This window comes from Anas platyrhynchos, chromosome Z, assembly GCF_047663525.1.
Source record: "Anas platyrhynchos isolate ZD024472 breed Pekin duck chromosome Z, IASCAAS_PekinDuck_T2T, whole genome shotgun sequence".
Lineage (NCBI taxonomy): Eukaryota > Metazoa > Chordata > Aves > Anseriformes > Anatidae > Anas > Anas platyrhynchos.
Genome location: NC_092621.1, coordinates 2,228,821 through 2,247,525, shown reverse-complemented (window position 1 = coordinate 2,247,525; position 18,705 = coordinate 2,228,821). Strand labels below are relative to the sequence as shown.

The 18,705-nt window shown below is 40.4% G+C and overlaps 1 protein-coding gene across 11 annotated transcripts in view; it reads right to left on the bottom strand.

Moving 5' to 3' along the window:
• DYM (dymeclin) overlaps positions 1 to 18,705 on the bottom strand; it is a 162,843-nt gene that overhangs the window by 71,824 nt on the left and 72,314 nt on the right. For 6 of the 11 annotated variants that reach the window (XM_072030751.1, XM_072030748.1, XM_072030747.1 and 3 more), the window contains one exon: positions 15,268 to 15,432. The exons of the other annotated variants lie outside the window; for them this stretch is intronic. In XM_072030751.1, coding sequence (XP_071886852.1) covers positions 15,268 to 15,432 — 165 coding nt within the window. The remainder of the gene's footprint in view (positions 1 to 15,267; positions 15,433 to 18,705) is intronic. 11 annotated transcript variants of the gene reach the window in all.

The window sequence follows — 18,705 nt, the reverse complement described above, 5'->3', positions numbered from 1 at the left end:
CAGTCTTGGAGCTTTCTCAAAGCGTCATACAGTAAGAAGGAAAGGTACTGATGTACCTTATTTTAAGAAAGTAAATAGGATGACCAAAGATAATTACATGCCAGTTAATCCAGAGCATAATGATGGAATGGCTATCATGAGATTCATTCAGAACAGACCTTGCCGAGCTCACTCAATTCTTTATAATGAGACTAGAAATAAAATTGAACAAGACAGTACAGTACTCCTGTTGTAACAGGTTCTAGATATCATTTACAAATCTTCATTCCACACGGGATTTTTTATTAAGAAACTAGAATGGCAAAAAGCAACATGAAATGCATTAAATGAACAGAAAGTCAGAACTGTCTGAAAAACGTTCAAATTTCAGTCTTAAGTTTTCCTGGTAGTAGTAAACATTAATTTATCAATCCAGAAAATATACCTCTCGGTAAAACACTCAAGCAAATAAATTACTTAATACACTTGAAAAAAGATGATTTGACCAAAACACAAAAATATGCACGTAGAGAAAAAAAGTTAACAGAGAATCCTTCATGCTATCAGAAGAGAAGAAGAACGAAGAATTAGTGAAACAGAAACTGGTTGCACTGGCACAGCATTCTTACTGAGATGGCTGAAACCAGTCTTACTGAGATGGCTGAAACCAGTCTCAAGGCACAACACATTCCTCCTTTTTACTACCCAGGCTCCCACGAGGGAAGCTGGTGCATCTCTGCTGCTACACGTGGTGAGCAGGAGGAGGACGCACCCCAAATGCTAAGGTCATTGGTGCTGCATCTCTGTCTTCATGCTCTGGCAGCCTTCCTCTACTTTGGTCCAGGAAGCTCTGCCAAGGCAAAGAAATTGCAGCCCAGGAGGAGGAGTTCATTGCTATGTGCTATGCTGGAGGTCAGACGACACAATCGAAGTAGTCTCTTCTGTATCTTAAGACTATGTGCACTGGGGTAATGCTCTACACATACTGCAGCAGAAGAGATGGAAGGAATACTAGAGCACAACTTCCACACATTTGTGTATTTTTTCATATTACTAATTCTGATGAAAGATCAGACAACAAATGCTCTTATGAGACATCTACTTCACTGCATGTGTGGGTTTTGTAGCCTTAAAAAGAAATCACTACCAGGAATATGGGTAAAACTGAACAATTTATCTCCAAAAATAAATGCTTGTATTAGCATGCTGACGTATCGGTACTGTTACAGGCAAGAGTAACACATCTGTCGCTTGTGTCCTCTTTTGTAATTAAGACAGCAATGATTGAAGAAACTATTCAATTTCATAAACCTACAGCAAATTTTGAAGATGTTTAGCTGTGCATTCAGACAGACAGGCAGTGACGCTTGTTTGGCATACAAACAGGAAAATTTATGTCAGAGATTATCCACTTGATGGCCTGGGGTCACGACACTCCAGAGCTCCCATTGCTCAGAAATGTCAGACCTCTATGTACACCAAAACTAGGAAAGGTTTGAAAGACACACTGTCCGAAAGGTGTGTTTCAATGAAGCATTTTAGATATTCTGGAAAGAAATAATCTGAAAAAAAAATACTGAAGGGAAAAAAAGATGCAACTTGAGGGAAAAAACAATCTTTCAAGCTGAAAAATCAAAATGAGTCAGTCATGAGGATAGCAGAGGTGGGGAGCAAGGAATTTGGGGGTTGCATGGATACATACAGCACAGGCAGAAATAAAATACTCAAGTAAACTTGAATGTGATGCTGCTATTAGCAGCAATGGTAGGAAAAAGTGGGAGAGAACGATTTGGGAGGAAAGACAAGAACCTCAATACTCTCTGAGTGTTGAGTTAAGCTCAGACTGATATGATGGTGCAAAGAAAGAAAAGGAAACCTGAAAGGAAGGGGCACTATCAGAGCGACTGACAACTGAGTGATGAGCAGAGGAAGGTCAGATAAAGGTAAATGGCAAGAAAAAGAAGAGGGATCGAATCTCTCCCAGTTCAAATAACTATTAAGCTTCTCAGAGAGAAAAATTTTCCATTACCTGAATGTATAAAATTATTCTGTATGTTCCAAGTACAGAATTACTTGAGAACTAAAGCACTGCTCAAAATCTTTATTTGAAGCTTGGAATTCCAGACATTCTGTACCTTCTCACTCTCCTAGTTCAGAAGCAGACTGTAAATAAACTGAAAGCACACACAATACTATCTGGTGATGGAAAAACAGTTCCATGGATCAAAAAATTTGACAATGAATGTTCTCAGACATTTCGGCAAAAACTGAGCTGTTCCTTCTCTCCACTCTCATATACGTGCCAAAGTATTATTGTTCTCAATTTTAAAGAATTAAATATAAGTCATAAACAATGAAACCTCATGTTATGTAAATACTCCTTAAACAATAGGATTTTACAATGCCTGCATGAACACCATAATCTCTTAGAAGACCACCCCTCTAAACAGCAAGCGCTAAAAATGCCTTAGGTTTGAGACTGGACTTCTAGATGTTAAAACCATATTCCTCTTATATTTTGGGAACACTGCTTCATTTCAACTTACTGCTTAATGTATTAGAGCAAAAAAAATAATAATAAAATAGTGTAGAACTGCTCTCATGTACTGGATACAATGTCTGAGCAGACATTTCCAAGCAGAAGACCCAAATCACTCGTCTGCTTTAATAGTGATGCATTTACGGTCTCCTTAGGAAGTTGGTAACACATGGAAGGTCAGGTCAGAACAAATGCAGCATACTGCTTCATCTGAATCGCAATAAATGCATCGCTAGGCCAGCATGGAAGAACTGTGCTTGGGCAGATGCAGTACTTTGGCAGACTTTCTATGGACATTAGAGAAGTGATCTGTAAGCACTTTAGGAACTACGCCCTGGGAGAAATCCATTTAACATGAATGAATGGAGAAAAATCACTAAGTCCCCAAATGCCCATGCCTATTGAAGATACCTTGAGACATTTTGCATTTGAATTACCCAAGCTGTCATGTCAGACAAATGGAAATGTGTGAAAATAGCCATGGAGAACTCAAAATGCCTTGCAGGGCAGCATACTGGGTGGAGGTGCCGATCGGTGCCGCAGAGGAGACGGGCTCAGAGCAGGGGGAAGCACTGGAAGCAGGCACTGCTGTTGTTCACTCTAATGCCTGGCAGATGTAGGCTCCCGGGTAACAGAAGCTGACCGATGAAGCCAACAAATCACTAAGCAGAACGTAGTAACATACTTCGTATCTTTCTCTAACCTTGTAAAACTGAAGCGTGACATGAAATTTCTGCTGCAAAACTCTCTGCTACGCTTACCATTAGGGTCCATCTGACTCATGGAGACGATGCACGGGCAACAAACTCAGGGCGTGCAACCCCCGCAAAGGTCTTCTCTGCAAGTAAGATGACTTGTACGGTCACCGCTGATGGACTTACTCACCAACGAGTGTTTAAAGGCCCAAGAGATGAAAAGCGTTTTTTGGGAGCCAAGGGTACATCCACGTTAGACTGGTATTGCCACGTACGGACCCTCAGCTCAGTGATCAGGCTTTTTCTGACTTCTCTAGGGCCTCCTCAAAAATACAAACCTGTGTCTCTTTGGAAATACCCTGCGTGCCTCAGCCGCCTGCTATTGCTGGGCAAATCCCCAAGCACCGCAGATGATTTTAATGCAATATGGGTAACCAAATGATTTTCCTTTTTTTCATTCCTGTCTCCCTGTTCAACAGCAAGCACCGCAGACCACTTTTTTAATTCTACAGTCCTAAACTCGATCGTAATAAATGAAGCTCTTTAAGGTATCTTTTAGTTCATGGCGAAAGCTTCTCATGAATTTTAAAGGGTATACTTGGATCTGCCACTGCTTACAAGCGAGCAGAGATCTACAACTGATGTGCTATGAAGACATGATGAAAATTCTGCCTCCCAGAGGAAGGAAGAAGAAATTTTCTTATTCCTAAAAGCAGAAAAGCATGCTGTCACCACACACACTTGGGGCGAAAGTATATAAGCAAATTCAGAAGCAGCTTTGAACCCTTACTGGAGGTTTCGCACTAACAAACAGGATTTCCCGTTAAAAGGGAATCAGAAAGACAATGAGACCAGAAGAAACATGGAAGCAAGGAATTTGAGCTGGTGAGACCCAAGTAAATATTTACAAAAGTAAGCCTGGAGTTTCATTTGCAGCGAGTGTTTGTAAAACTCAGGAAGGGTCAAACCGATTGTAAGGTTCATTCCTGGCACAATGGCCCTGAATCTGCCATAGGAGTCTCAAGGCATGAATGTATTTCCTTTCAGTGTTCCCTGTGCTTCTCCTGTTAACATTTTATATGAAAACTGAATGGACAACTGAGTTTACAGCTCTTCCATTTCATCCGCTCGCTCTTAATTCACCAGAGTAAGCGTTTCAGAGCTGCCGAGAGAAGACATTTGTCTTGAATTAGGACAAAGCTCTGTGGGTGAGAATCAGAGGAAATTGCTGGAGAAAGCAGGCTGAGCAAAACTCCTCCCCCCCAAAAACACAGACTCCGAACAATGAAACGACAAGAAGAAAATGAAAGAAACATCGCTGCCATGCAAGCTAAGGACAAATCTTTATCCTTTGAGCAACTTTGACTTGATACTGGTTCGTTTAAATGCACCGTGTGCACACATACGCATTGGGGTCACTGCTGCGCCTACAAAGGAAATTGCTGCGTACTCACTCATGGAAATGAACCTGGATCCACATTAGGAATTAAAAGACTCCCAAAGATCAGCAGACATGCATTGCTAGCAGTCCTCTTCACGCTAAGACACAAAGTCCCACACCAGACTCACTGTTAAGGGGTGCTCCCAAACAATCTTCAATGCAAGGATTGTCTCTTGCAGAGCAATGCCTTTTTTCTAGGCTTCTAAAACCCTAAACGGGAAGAAAATTTGACGGATTCTGCACCTGCATCTGCAGATAACTTCTGAATTGTTCGTGGTGAAGAATGGCTTATAAATACACCTGGATTTGAATTTTGCTTTTTATGGAGCGAATCACTTTTTGTTATTTGCGAACCACTGAGATAGGCTCGTGAGCACCACAGGAATCTAAGATCGGTAATTAAGGATATGAACATTTGTTGTCTTGGTTGATGGCATGCGTTCAGTGTGCCCTGAGGCCACAAAAAAAGGAAGAAGCGATAAAAATATATATATTTTTTTGTTTTTTTTTATGTAAGAAATGTGTAAACACAGTATCTTGATTTGACAACGCATTACAACCCACTTTAGCAGAGTACCTCCACCTACAGAGTAACAGTGATTTTGGCTCAAAAGTCTAGTTTGAACCACATCTGAAACGTATTTCATACACCTGCAGTTGTGCACAAAAATAAAGAAAAGGTGGTTCGAGCTGCTACTAACAAGCTGAATTCAGAGAGATGGTTTGTATCCCTACAATTTCACCAGTTGTTCAGAAGGATGCTCCTTCTTGGTACAAAAACTACAAATTTTCAAAATTTGTATTTAACTATTCCCACCCTTCGCCTCCCAAGAGGAAGGAGATTGGTTTCGATCCAAAATCATTCTCTCCAGCCGCATGAAAAAAAATAAATCTTCATTTGAGTGACTGAGGTTTGCAAAGTAGGTTTCCCAAGGAAACCAGCAAATACAGAATTTCTAGGCAATTTAAAAATTTTAGTTATGCATTCCTTTCTGAATAAGTCAAGTTGGACATGAAAGATGTTGGAAAGAACAGAGAATACAACTTGACATGAAAAATGCATGGTAATTTATCATGAAATCCCACTACTTGACTTCTTATAACATGAGTGTGTACATACTTGTACAGCTACACACCATTTCTTCCAAGAGAGATCTTCCAAGAGAGATCTTCCAAGAGAGATCTTCCAAGAGATCTTTGTTGGAAATCCCACTTTTCTGCAAATACCACGGACACGCAGATATACACGCTTCAAAAGACAAATGCGTAGTAAGTTTTCAGAAGCACACAAAGGTGCTACTACTTGAAAAAAAAAAAAAAAAGGGAAAATGCGGGATAACATCAAATACAGTAGTATTTTAAATAGTTCTCAATACCGAGACCAAGGTTAAGTACAATCCCTATTACTAGACATTTTCTGTAAAAGGATAACAATGTACTTCAGAAAGAAGTATCACAAGTAAAAATGGTCTATATCCTTCACAGTTATGCCAACGTCAATCCCCTTCGTTGACTTTGTGTGAATTTATGATATAAACGTGCAAAATCTTAATTCCTGTTATTCAACCTTTTCCTTTCAAAGACTTTTTAGCAGATGCAGCCCCTCAGCAGCACACACGCCCGTTCCTCTGTTGGAAAATAACTGCGGCACCTTTCGTCTGCTTCATTTTCTGTGCGTTTTTTTGACCTTCCTAGCGTTGCCAGTTGAAAGCTGGGGTGAATTTGGGGAGCTGAGCGATTTCCCTGCTTTGTTCTGTGGCTCTTGAAAAACATAAAAGAGAAAAACAACCTGTGCAATGGTAGAGCAAGGACCTGTAGTGGTTACAAACGCAACTCCTACGCACTCCCCTGAGTGCAGCATATGCATATCAAGAACATAATGCAGCCTGTAGCATTTACACAACATTTTGGGAGATATATTGCAGCCGCTTTGAAAGTCTGTGTACTCCTTGAGGAAGATGGCAGGAATGGAACAGATCCATCCGGAACCCTTTAAAGAAGGAAAATGTTTGGAGTCCTGAATTTGCGCAGCTTTTGCCTCCATCGCTGATATTCCTCAAACAGAAATGACAAACCCATGCCATCAAAATCCCTGCAGCACATAGCAGGATAAGGTTTGTCAGCTCTACTAAAGGAGCTCAGCCTTAGACTTTCCCTCCACCTTTTCGAAAAGTTGTCGTTTTTAGCAAAAAGCACACCTTACCCATACTTCATGATCCAACCCTGACAGAGCTAAAAATTAATCACATTTCACTGTAATCTGCCTGTTCTTTCAGTTTTGTTCTCGAGTTTAAAAGGTGCTGCAGACATTACCAACAAGACTTAGAAATATGATTTAATAAGATTTTAAATAAGATTTTAAATAATTTTGAGTAAGATGTAGAAATATGGGCATGAAGAACCCTCGTGCAAGAAAAAGCTGATTTTATTTTAGGTACTGCTTCAAAGTTCTTGTTCCCTACTTTTTCAATAGAAAAAGGTTATTTCCCACATACACCGCCATCCTAAATAACCTTGTTCATTACCGAGTTTCACATCCTAAAGAGAACTTATTTCCTTGCCCTTTGACAGACACATGCAACCCCCACAATCGGTGGGAAAATTGATACGGATTTGATTTAATGATTCATTTCAGCAGACTTGCAGTTGTGCAATATTTTTCCATCTTGAGAACCAACATGGTGTTGTTGTTTTTTTTATTTTTTATTTAAGTCCCAGTCCCTCAAGTCGTTCGGTAATTAAATTTACATTGTCTCCAATCTATTTGGAAATTAACCTCATTCCCGCAGAGAAAAGAGGTTGGGCTTTCGCGCTTTACCTCCCACTCAGATTCATGCATCTTATCCCCTTGGGTATTTCTCTCTGCCTCTGTCAGCCGAAAAATCCTCCCCAACTCCTGAAACACGTCCTCCCTAAAATGTGCTTTTTCAAAGACAAAGGAAACACGATCAAGAAGAGAATTAGCATCACCAACTGTTTTCTATACCATACAAAAAGTAAGTTCAGCCCTCCCGGTATGTTAACACCCCCTCCACCTTAGGAAGCAAATGATAAAGTAGGAGCATGGGATCCAAATACAAACTCTATGACAATGGGATATAAAGTCCACGTAGACACTTCCACAAAGCCACAATTACACTACAAAACATCCTGGAAAGTATAGGAAATATATTTCAGGGTGAAATCCTACAGCGGCAAGAGGACGGCTTGGTGATTAATTGGGAGAATACAACATTAAAAGGTCTGATTTTTTTTTTCAATTACGAATTTTTAATTTCTGCTAGGCAAACACCAGTCTGAAAGCCTTCCAAGGACGTGCATCTTCATGCACTACGGAGAAAAATAACACATCTACGTTGAATTCTCTTAAAAACTGCTCTGCAAAACCGAGGAGCAATCACGACTGCACTGATACAGTGTAGGGGCTGAAATGGCACCAACTGATGGCCAAAAATCCTATCACTATTCCTGACGCTAAGGCTGCCCTGATGGGTCTCTTTCCCTTAATGCACCTTCCTTTATCCTCCCCACAAAATTGGATTTTCTTCTTCCATAAAAAAAGGTTTTGTTAACTAATAAGGAATACAGATGCAACGCGATACCGTGCATTATGCACCCAGAAGTATTTAGAGTAACGGAGCACACGAGGCAGGAACATTAAATGGAAACTTAAAATAATCTCCTTGCATTAATGTAGACGTATTGAACTCGTTTTCAGCTAGGCTGATGCCCCAGAAAACTTTTCCAGCATTTAGAAGACAAGCCAAACGCTAATCACTGTCCTGGAGGTTACAGTGGGGCTGCGGGATTAGTCATCTTTGGAAACCAGTTGTGGTTGTTCTTATTTTCCTCTCCCACTGTTTTTCTTTTTTTTTTTTTTTTTTTTTTCTTTCTGATCTGCGGCTGAGGCAGTGGGAGCACTCTCATCAACGTTTTCTCACAACTTCAGCGGGCAAACACAGAGGAAGAAAAACACTTCGGCCGTGCCGCGGGGATCCAAAACCTCCTCACACAACTTAAGATCAAGCCTTCGGAGGATTAGAAGTGAGGAACTGACTATTTTTTTTTTTTCCACCTCCCCATTTCTCAGTCAAACATGCTGTGGTTAGGAGTGGCGTTACCAAAAGGCAAGAGGAAATGATGGTTCTTACTGCTGGATGCTCTCATTAAAAGCTGGAAACAAAATGAATGCAAGGAACAGTTCTTATAATATTACTAATTCTGCCAAACTGGTACGTTCTGGATAATTTAAATCGGTCTGAATGTATCTGGGTGCCAGTTTCCAAACCTTCAGCATCATTTGAATCCTTCAAACACCTTCATCTTTGTCTCCAAGAGATAGCTGCAATTTCTGGACATTTATTTGCTCCATCGTTCGTCTGGGGTGCTCATGAATCATTTGCTACTCAGGTTTACGAAGTTCCTCGAAATATTTAAGTACGTAAAGCTCTTCACAGTGCAGGTAGACACCCAAAAATGTCTCTAGGCATCCATGTGCGTGGATTAAACATTTGGGTCTCAGTTTCACTGGAGGAAGTAAGTAATCCACACCATTCAGAGGAAAAAAAAAATTAATAGATTTTGATGCTTAACTTGAGGCATTCTGGTTGGAACATCTTAATCACAATTATCAGGGTATACGCGAGCTGCAGCCAGCACTTTCCGCTAGTTTCATCCGAACAGAATGAGTCCTGGAATCACAGCTACAGCCCGTTGATTTGCAACAAGAGCTCATGATGAAGGGGACTTCTGCATTAGCCAAAACGTAGCTTTGGTGAGAATCCGCGCTTTAATTTGACGAATCAGAAGATGTTTTGAATCAGCAACACATGTTTGTTATTTTCCAAGTGAATAATCCTCTATATTTAGGCAATAATTACACAATTTACCAAGCTGCCTTCACCCGCCGAAGTTCAAGCAACGCTGGCTGGGGAAGCAACACAGATAAAAATGCATCACCTGGGTGGACAAAACAAAGAGCAGGCTGCCTGCGACAAGGTCTTAGCGAAGCTGCTGGAGAGGCGATGTTCTGCACCCTAGGAAAATCGAGCAGATACTACAGAGGAGTAAAACTCAGGGCAAGTTTTTGGGGCTGACTGCCATACATGAGCATAAATTCTGATTTCTGCTATAAGCCATTCAACGCAATTCAAGCTGACATTCATTTTTAGGAGTGTTTAACATTCATTTTTATTAATGTTCTCCTGAATTCTTTCGGCAAGCTATACAACATCTCTCATTTTAGTCCCCAAACAATAGCTTATTTACATATTTTATAAAGATGCCCTCCCCAATCCTGATTAGTTGCCAGACATTACGTATGAACGCAACCCCCCCCATCCCAAGTCTCTGAACATATTGCTACAATGGCAACGTGTGAAAGTAATTTTGGTCCAATTTCATCTCATGGGAATGCGGGCGCATAAGCCTTCAATTAACAATAATTTTGTCTGATCAGGATGCGTTTGAGTTTCACATGCTAATGTGGCAGAATGCATCTAGACCATGCCTGTGATAATTTTTTACCAGGGTGGAAGAAATAAAGAGAATATTACATAGGAAGAGCATGGCTCTGGCATTTTTTTCCCTTTAAAAAAAATAATTCTTATGATTATTTCTATTTTTTATGCAGGAGGATGCAGTGCTTTGGTAGCCTGTGCTGTTTTGCACTGTTTGGGTCCGTTCACCTGGGGGGCAGTACCTGGGATGACAGCATTCGTATCAACAGGAAAACTCTAAATCAGCACGAAGTCTTTTAACAAAAACCGTTAAGACAAACAAAATAACAAAGTCCTGCGTGGCAATCTGCCTGTAACTCAGATTTTTAAAGCCAAAAGAAGCCCCTTTGATCTGCTAGTCTGACACAAACCATAGGAATTCCCTCTGCAACTTCCTTCTCCGAGTCCAATAGCTGTGGCTGGACTTGGCCGTATCTTTTCGGAAAACATCCAATCTCATTTCAAAAGTCCAATCTTGGGAAATCCAGAACCCCTGTTAAACTATTCCAATGAATCATCCACCACGTAGAAAATGTGAACGAGTCTGAATTGGTTGTGCTTCAATTTCCAGCTCCTGGAGTCCACTATACTTGTGCATGCTGAACAGAAGGGCCCCTTACTAGAGACTTTCTTTACCTTTTCATCTCCTTTTGGTATCAGCAATCTTTCCCTTTCCTTGATCACTAATTCCCTAAAAACTCTGCTCGATATGTTGTTCTAAATTGGAGTTAATAAACCAGTGCACAAGAGTTTCCAGTAGACATGCAGCCACTTGATGAAAAGCCACTTGAACTGTATTTTGAGATTGTATTTCTCACCCACCACCTACCCGCAGCATCGATTTTATATCTCACTGGTTTCTTGATCAATACGCCGTGCAGCACGCAGACAAATAATCTGCAAGGAATTTATAAACAATTTCCTTCTGCCAAGTCACTCGACGTTGAGTGTGAAGTGATCTTTCCATAATTAAAAAAAAAAAAAAAACTCTTCAAGAAAATCACCAGCAGCTGACTAAAAAAATCACAATCAAAAAGCAGTAAAACTTTAAATTGTAGTAACTCAAAGAAATATTAGCTTAACTGTCTTTTTTTTTTTTTTGCTTTGATGATTTTACTCATCAAAGTAAAACTCATAATGATGTTTGTTGTTTGTTTGTTTTGTTTTGTTTTGTTTTTTAAAGAAATGTTGATTTAGAGGTATCTGGAGAGAAAGATTTTGTCAATTGACACAAAAACGTGTTATCTCCAGCTTCTATGTTAGAAGCTGGATGAATAACAGCACGTCTCAAAAAAAAATCAATCCCAACCAACCCATAATTATACACGATGATAATGCAATGGGATTGAAATTCCTGAATGGGTACCAATGATGTTCTTGTCAGCCTTCTGGCCTGGTGGATGCAGAGCGTGCACAGAGCAGTTGAAACCTACGATGTAAACAAGGCTATGCAGAAAAAGTGAGAAAAAAACAAGCCATTTACTAAAACTCATTAAGACTTCAAAGGTTTTTAGATGAGGTCCAATTACTCCATCACAAATTACTTTGCTTCTCTCGCAGATTTTTTTACTGAGTTATTTACTAATAAAGATTTTCAGTAATTCCCGTGACTGGGGGAGCCACGTGTCTTATCTTCCAAAGCAGCTCTGCAGGACGTAAGCACTTAAGAGCCCACTTTTCCTGCAAAAGTGACATTTTGTCACCTTTGGAAACGCTTTCCATCTCATTCAATTTCATCCGCCCCCAGCAATTTACTACAGCCTTTTTGTTTTCACCCACAACCCTGGACCAAAGCCTGCTCCACGCTGCCGGGGGGGACTTTATACCGAAGGTGTCACACCACCTGGACCCCTTTCCATCAAAAGATCCTGAAGTCAAAGAAATATTGCTCCTCTCGTTGACTTGTCAGCCCTCTTACAGCAGCAGAAGGCAGAGCTCAGTTGCGTTTATACTCATCTCTTTCTCCCAATCTTCCCTGCAGAGACTAAAGCCAAAGAAAACATGTCAGACTCCCGACTGTTTTTATTCATTTTCACTCTTTTCAAGGACTCTGCCACCTTTCCTGTTTGTACTCGAGGTCGGGCCAGTAACCTGCATCATGACGCGGGACGGTCTATATGTCCCTGGAATCCAGCCCCCACAGCTCCCATTTGGGGTTAAAAAAAAAAAGTTTGAACCCGGATAATGAACACAAATTGGCTTGAAGCAGTACTTCGCCATCGCGTTGCAGCTACAGAAACATTCCTGGTAATCAGCAGTGTTTTTCAAAGCTAACCTCCAAGGCCCCGATCCCGCAAAGACTGCACATTCTTAAATTAAAGTAATTGCATAATTCCATTGACTCTGATGGCATGGGAGGAACATGGTTGCAAAGCTCATCCGCTACAGGCTTCAGACAACGTGCCAAAACACTTCCGAAAGGGGGGGGGGATTAAAATCTTATTAGATATGTTTTGCTCTTTCCACAAACCTAGCATTAAGTAATAAAAGATACGCAAAATGGATCAACCGTGCAAATTTGACATCGCGTTGCTTTTTGCCTTTCTTCCCCGGGCAAAAAATAAAACAAAAAAAAAAACACTTAATTCACATGAATCCATGTAATTTTTCCTTTTGCTCTGCTGCTTCACGAACATGTTTCCTCAATTTACGAAGCTCAGCAAAAGCGTATTTCCTGCTTTCACACTATGTCGAGCTAGCTCTGAAAATAAAACCATCCTTCATTTGTTCGGCATCCCAAAACAAATCATTGCTCGTTAGCTGCTAGCACACGCACTAAGCCGGTCTCATGTTCAAAAAGTTATTTCCTGGGATTGACTGCAGCTTGAAAACAGGTTTAAAACAAGACAAGGAACACCCACGAGCATTAAAACATCACACAAGGAACATGCAATTCAAAAGGTGTGAGTGAGAGAAAATATTCCACATCACCAGGCAGAGTTACAACAATAATCACGGCCACAAGAGAAATATCAGACAGCAGCAATGACAGATGACAATCCCACTTTCGGTATTTACGTTATGTTAATGCACAGTAAAATAGGCATCGTCTCTCCTCTGGTTGAAAATTTAGAAGAAAGCCACCAGATGTGTCTGCAGGTTTGACAGGGGACCAATGTGTTGCACAAATCCGTAGTAGCTTGAACAACACTCATCAAGGCAAAGACTTACGGTTTTTACCAGCAGTCCCGCAAAAAGGCGTGCAGTGGGAAGGTTGCAATTTGTAAATCATCGTAATTAATCACTGTCCTGCCTTCAGAGGAGAGATGGAATGCGTAAATTACGAGTAGGTCGTTCACAGGGTGAAAAAGCACTGTGGTTAATACAGGATGCATGCAAAGATTCACATAAGAAAACACCTTTTTTTTTTTTTTTTCCAGCTCTAATTATGCCACTATATTTGACACCAATTCCAGCCTGATGCAGGTAATCTTTCTGGGTACAAACTCTAGAAGTCGTTTGAATTTTCTAATCATACATAATCAGAACAATAAAAAAAGAATTATCTACTAAAAACTGCTATATGTATGCCTTCTTTTTTTTTTTTCTGCTCTAAAAACGTCACGAGCTTGCTATATGGAAATAGAGTCTATGGTTATTGATGCTGTCTTTCATCCATCAAGCCACCAGGCAAACCAAAGACGTTTCAGAAGACGTGAATATTAACAGAGGAGCAGAAAGTGTCAGCAGTCTGCAGGTGAAGGACTACACACGAAATCCACCTGCGTTAGCCTTAATTGGTGCTTTCATCTCCAGTCTTTTTAAAGGATGCAATATCCATGGGGTAGCACGTAGCCTCCTAAGCAGGGCTTTGCCAACAGAATTTTGTAGAGTTTCCATTGCAGAGCACCAAAGTTTCATTTAAACAAGCTGGGATAATTAAGACATCTCTTTCTTTCATGTTTTCAGGGTATTCCTACATGTAAAACATCCCGTCTTTAACAAGATTTTGGTGTGCACTGCCCTCACGATTATTATTCATTTTAAAATAAAGCCTGTGAAATCTTCTGTTGTGTTTTTTTTTTCCTACTTTAATATTGTATCCCTGTTCCCAATTAATCCGGAGAAAGCCCCCTGGGACAGCTAGATTTTCATCTCCTGTTGAGATCCTGCAGCGTAACTCTCCATCATTATGTACTACTATAAAATGTCTTTTGTACCAGCAGAGCTATTTCAGCTCGCATGTTGTATTTTCCTCACTTGACAATCAAGCTGGTTTTACTTAGCTTTACTGTGTGGTCTGCTGCTATTGTATGCTGGCTTAGCTGGGAAGCTGCGTTTCCAGGCTGGATGCTTTCCATCTTCTCATCAATTTTGTCATGCAATTTTTTAACTTGTTTTCCTAAAGCTTCTGGCATTTTGGTTAAAATATTTCATTGTCCATAGCGTCAGAAGTGAAATATTAAAACTTAATTTTTTTTTACTTGGAATAAACATCTTAGAGGAAATATCCTATGCCGAATATAATTTATTTTTAAATTCCCCTTCTTTTACAGTTTCTGTGGAGCATCTACAATTCTGCATCATGAACATGATGTTATTTTGTTAGCTTGGGCTCTCCTTTGGCTTAATCAAAACTGATAAGGCATATAAAAAAAAGATAAATTAAGAGGGATCTGCAAGTGCCGTGACAATTTACTGAATTTGAGGGAAACGTTCATCCTCATTCTCAAAAAACAAATTATATATATTATTACTGAAGTAATTGGGCATCAGGGAAGCGTTAGACACTTCCGTGTCAGCCTAATTCCAAGCAAACTACACAACTGCGTGAAAGCTTTGTGAATCACAGCTCACAGTCCTGATGTCATAGTCAAGGATTAAGCTATTTGCACTCTAACATAAAAAGGATTTAAAACTCCCGAGGGCCACGCGTTAATTCCAGAAGTGGGGTTCAAGCTTTGATGACAGATAAAGTATTCTGAATCAAAAAAAAAAAAAAAAAAGATAATTGAACTTCCATTTCTACCACCCTTTTTAGGATACATACCACAGATGCCATAGACATAAACCATCCCCAGTGCCATTTCACGTTATCCAGCATGAACTCAGAACATGCACAGATCAGTCACAGAGCATGCAGCATGCAGTAAACGGAGAGCAGAGGTTAACAACCTGGAAGCATAGGATCTGAGAATGTGAGAACAAGTTAAAGACAAGAGTTCCTCTCCATTGTCACTGAGGGTCGAGAAGCAATGCTGCAGCGTAGAGCAGTGAGAGTGGGGGAAATACAGTTTGTCCAAGACATATACATATCTCCGCAAGTGGCGGCAGGTATAACTGAAAGACAAGGGTAAAGGGAGAAAAAACAGAAAGAGAGGAATTTTCCTTTGAGAAAGCTGATTCACGTTTTCATGTCCAACGAGGTTTGCGTGCCAAGAGTCAATGGAAGATGCCTATGTGAGCAACGCAGCAGTTTGGCATAAAACAACAGTTTCAGGAGACAGAAGGAACTGCTAGCCCGTGGCTGCTTCTGTCAGTACTGCCAAGGGATTTGCCAAGTCTCACAAGTTAGAGATGTAAATAATTGGGCCCTTTTGCCTCTCTCAGTTTGCCCTGAAAATAGAAACGTGTGAATTTGAACCTAGTTTACAAAGTGGAAAGTTTACAATAAGAAACCAACAGAGTATTCCCCAAATGTACGCGATAGCTCAGGTCACAGGGGAACTCTGGGGCAAGGGACTGTGTGTGGCACATCCTCCAGAAAGTGCCTTAAACATCAGGAGACAGATGAGACAGATCTCCGTAAGCATCAGGGTGCTCCTACCAGAGGTTTGCTGGCCCGACTGCAGTCCGGGTGTGGGTATCTCTCCCGTTTGGACATTCCCTTGGAGTGCTGAACTGGCAAAGCTACACGTGCAGAGACTGAAGACCAAGTTATTTTTGAAGTTGAGTCTCTTTCACTGACTTCAGACTAAAGAAACAGACACCTGAACTCCAGTCCGCAGCATCCTTACCCAATGAACAGCCATCATTTCCTAGTTTTATAGGTTAAAAGTCAAAATTTTCTACCCCGATCGTCTGCGTTTCATGGGTTACAATCCTCTGCCTCTAATCCCTCAGCTACGTGGAGCTAAAACACACTTAGGAGACGAAATCACCATTTACTGCTGGGTTAAAATAAACCACCTACCTTTGCTGAGAAAGTTGAGAAACCCTTTTTGGCAGTTTGTTTGTAGAAATGCTAACTTTCAGCAGAGGAAGCAGCCGCTAGGAGGTAATTCTTAAGCCACCATAACTTTTTTGACTACAATTTTAAATGTCAGGAAATTGAGAGCACGCTCTAGTATCACTTATCTTTGCTTCCCATCAATGCTGTCATAGGGATACACATTTCACCTTACATAACAATAAGCTTTCACTCTCCTGTTTTTGAGGCACTGAAAGTAAAAAAAAAAACAAACAGAAAAACCCCACAACTCTTTGAATGTCTTCTCACTACGTAAATATTACTACAGCTATATTATCTACATGTTTAAACTTATTAAATAAAAAAAAAATCTTATATGTTCCATAAATCTTAAATTAAGAATATTCTTTGTATTTAATAGCCACTGTGAAATGAGAACCAAAAGGATCCCACCAGATTTTCAGATGGAAACCAACACAGAAGAGCAACAATACTTGGGAGACTGCAGTTAGAGGAATCTGTCTGGTAAAAATCCATCTCTTCCATCAGATCATCCACGATTCCCAAATGCAAAGTGGCTGGAAATGAGCATGACAAGGATGGAAAGATGGACATCTTGAAGATAAAGGCAAGACATCTTTAAGATAAATGCAGATGCTCAAACCTGACAGGGATCAAGTCAAAGCACCCGACTCCCTCCTCAGATACACCACTGGAATCCTTTGATTTGCACTTTGACATCAAGGGTGGCTGAGAAAAGTCAGAAAGTGGCATTTAGAGATCTCCAAGGGTTTCTTTTATTCCCAAGGATGTTTACTTGGGGGTTTCTTGTTTGTCTTTCACTTTCTCCAGCACAGCACAAAAGCTTCCACCAGGCACAGTGGGTGGGGAATTGAAAGAAAGAGCAAAACTAAATGAAACACCAGAAACAACACAGAAAAAGCCTCGTTTGCTAACCATGAAAAACACGTTTTTGAATAAAAACGTACCTAAAATACCTTGATACTCCAAAAGAAAACAGAGAACCTGACTTCGGTGTACAGACCAGTAAACTACTAGACTTGAGAACTTTTTTCTATTCAAGTTTCTGGCATTTGTGAAAACGTTTCCTTCCCTGATCCTGGCGTTGCCTCATCTTGTGCAGAGGCAAGGTATAAAATGAGAAGGTAGAGGGGAAACTTCAGTATTGCTGGGCAAAAGATTGCTCTCATAGATCTTCAGACTCGTGAAAGCTTACACTCGGCTGCTCTGAGGATATTCTCACCTGCTCAGATCAGCCTCCCAGTAATTTTGGAGCTCTGGTCCTCTCCTTTCTGAGAGCTTTTTCGATTTGTCTGGATCAGCAGTAGTTACAAAAAAGGATGCTCCCACGATCTCTAACACAAGAGAAAGTTCTTATACACACTATCTGCCACCCAAGCCCATGGAAAAAAAAAAAAAAAGCATAATTCATAAATATACAACAAAAACCCAATATATCTGCATTTTATTTTTAATGTAGTGCAGCTCTAATGAAGGCAAATAGAAGTGTCCTTTCTACAGAGTCTGGAAATTGGTAAAGGTTTTCTGGTGACTTTTACTTAAGCAAAGGCAAAGAAACACTTTAAAATCAATGGGAATTAGATGTCTACAGCCCTGGGGAGCTGTGCTGCTGCTGGTGTGACAGCAGAGCCCCATCCCATGTGAATGGGTGCAGAGGCTTTCCGGAGAGCTGTAGGGAATCTCTCTCCTGACTGCCTGAGGTCCTCAGAGGACATTGTTCATTTTCTTTATCAGTGTGTTTCCTACAAAGAAATTACACTTCACTGAAGATTTTCCAAACCTGCTCTTTTTCACATTTCTCCGAAGAAAATTCCACGTCCTAAATTGTCCCATTCTTGGGCCAAAGTGTCTAAGCTCCCACATGCAGAGGATGGAAGGAAGCCTGACCTGTCCAGCAGCTCTACGCAGTTTCTAGCACTCTTAAATAAAATCTGTCAATAGGAAACATTTAAATCATTAGGGAACAATGAAGCAGAAACAAGACATGTGGCCTACATGACTGCCAGATGACACAGTAAAACCAGAAAAGCAAACTGTGCAGTTGCTACTTATTGCAAGTATTTCGGTTTAGGTGATCACATCACTTCAAATTTTTAACTTCAACTCCTCGTAAATCCAAGAGGTGTACCCAAGACTTCAGCCACCAGCTAGAAGTTTAGCAAAATGAACAGCTAAAAAATAACAAGCGCTAAAATTCACGATATGCTTTCTTTGAAACCGTAAGGAAAGACTTGAACAAGAAAACAGCACTAAGCAAAACATGCAAAGCCACTTCCATCCTTATTTATTTAAACCAGAAAGTAAATATTTTCTCTACTGAAGTCAACCGAAGTTTTAAAATAAATATATAAAAGGCAAAAACATAAACAGCACCAGGCCAA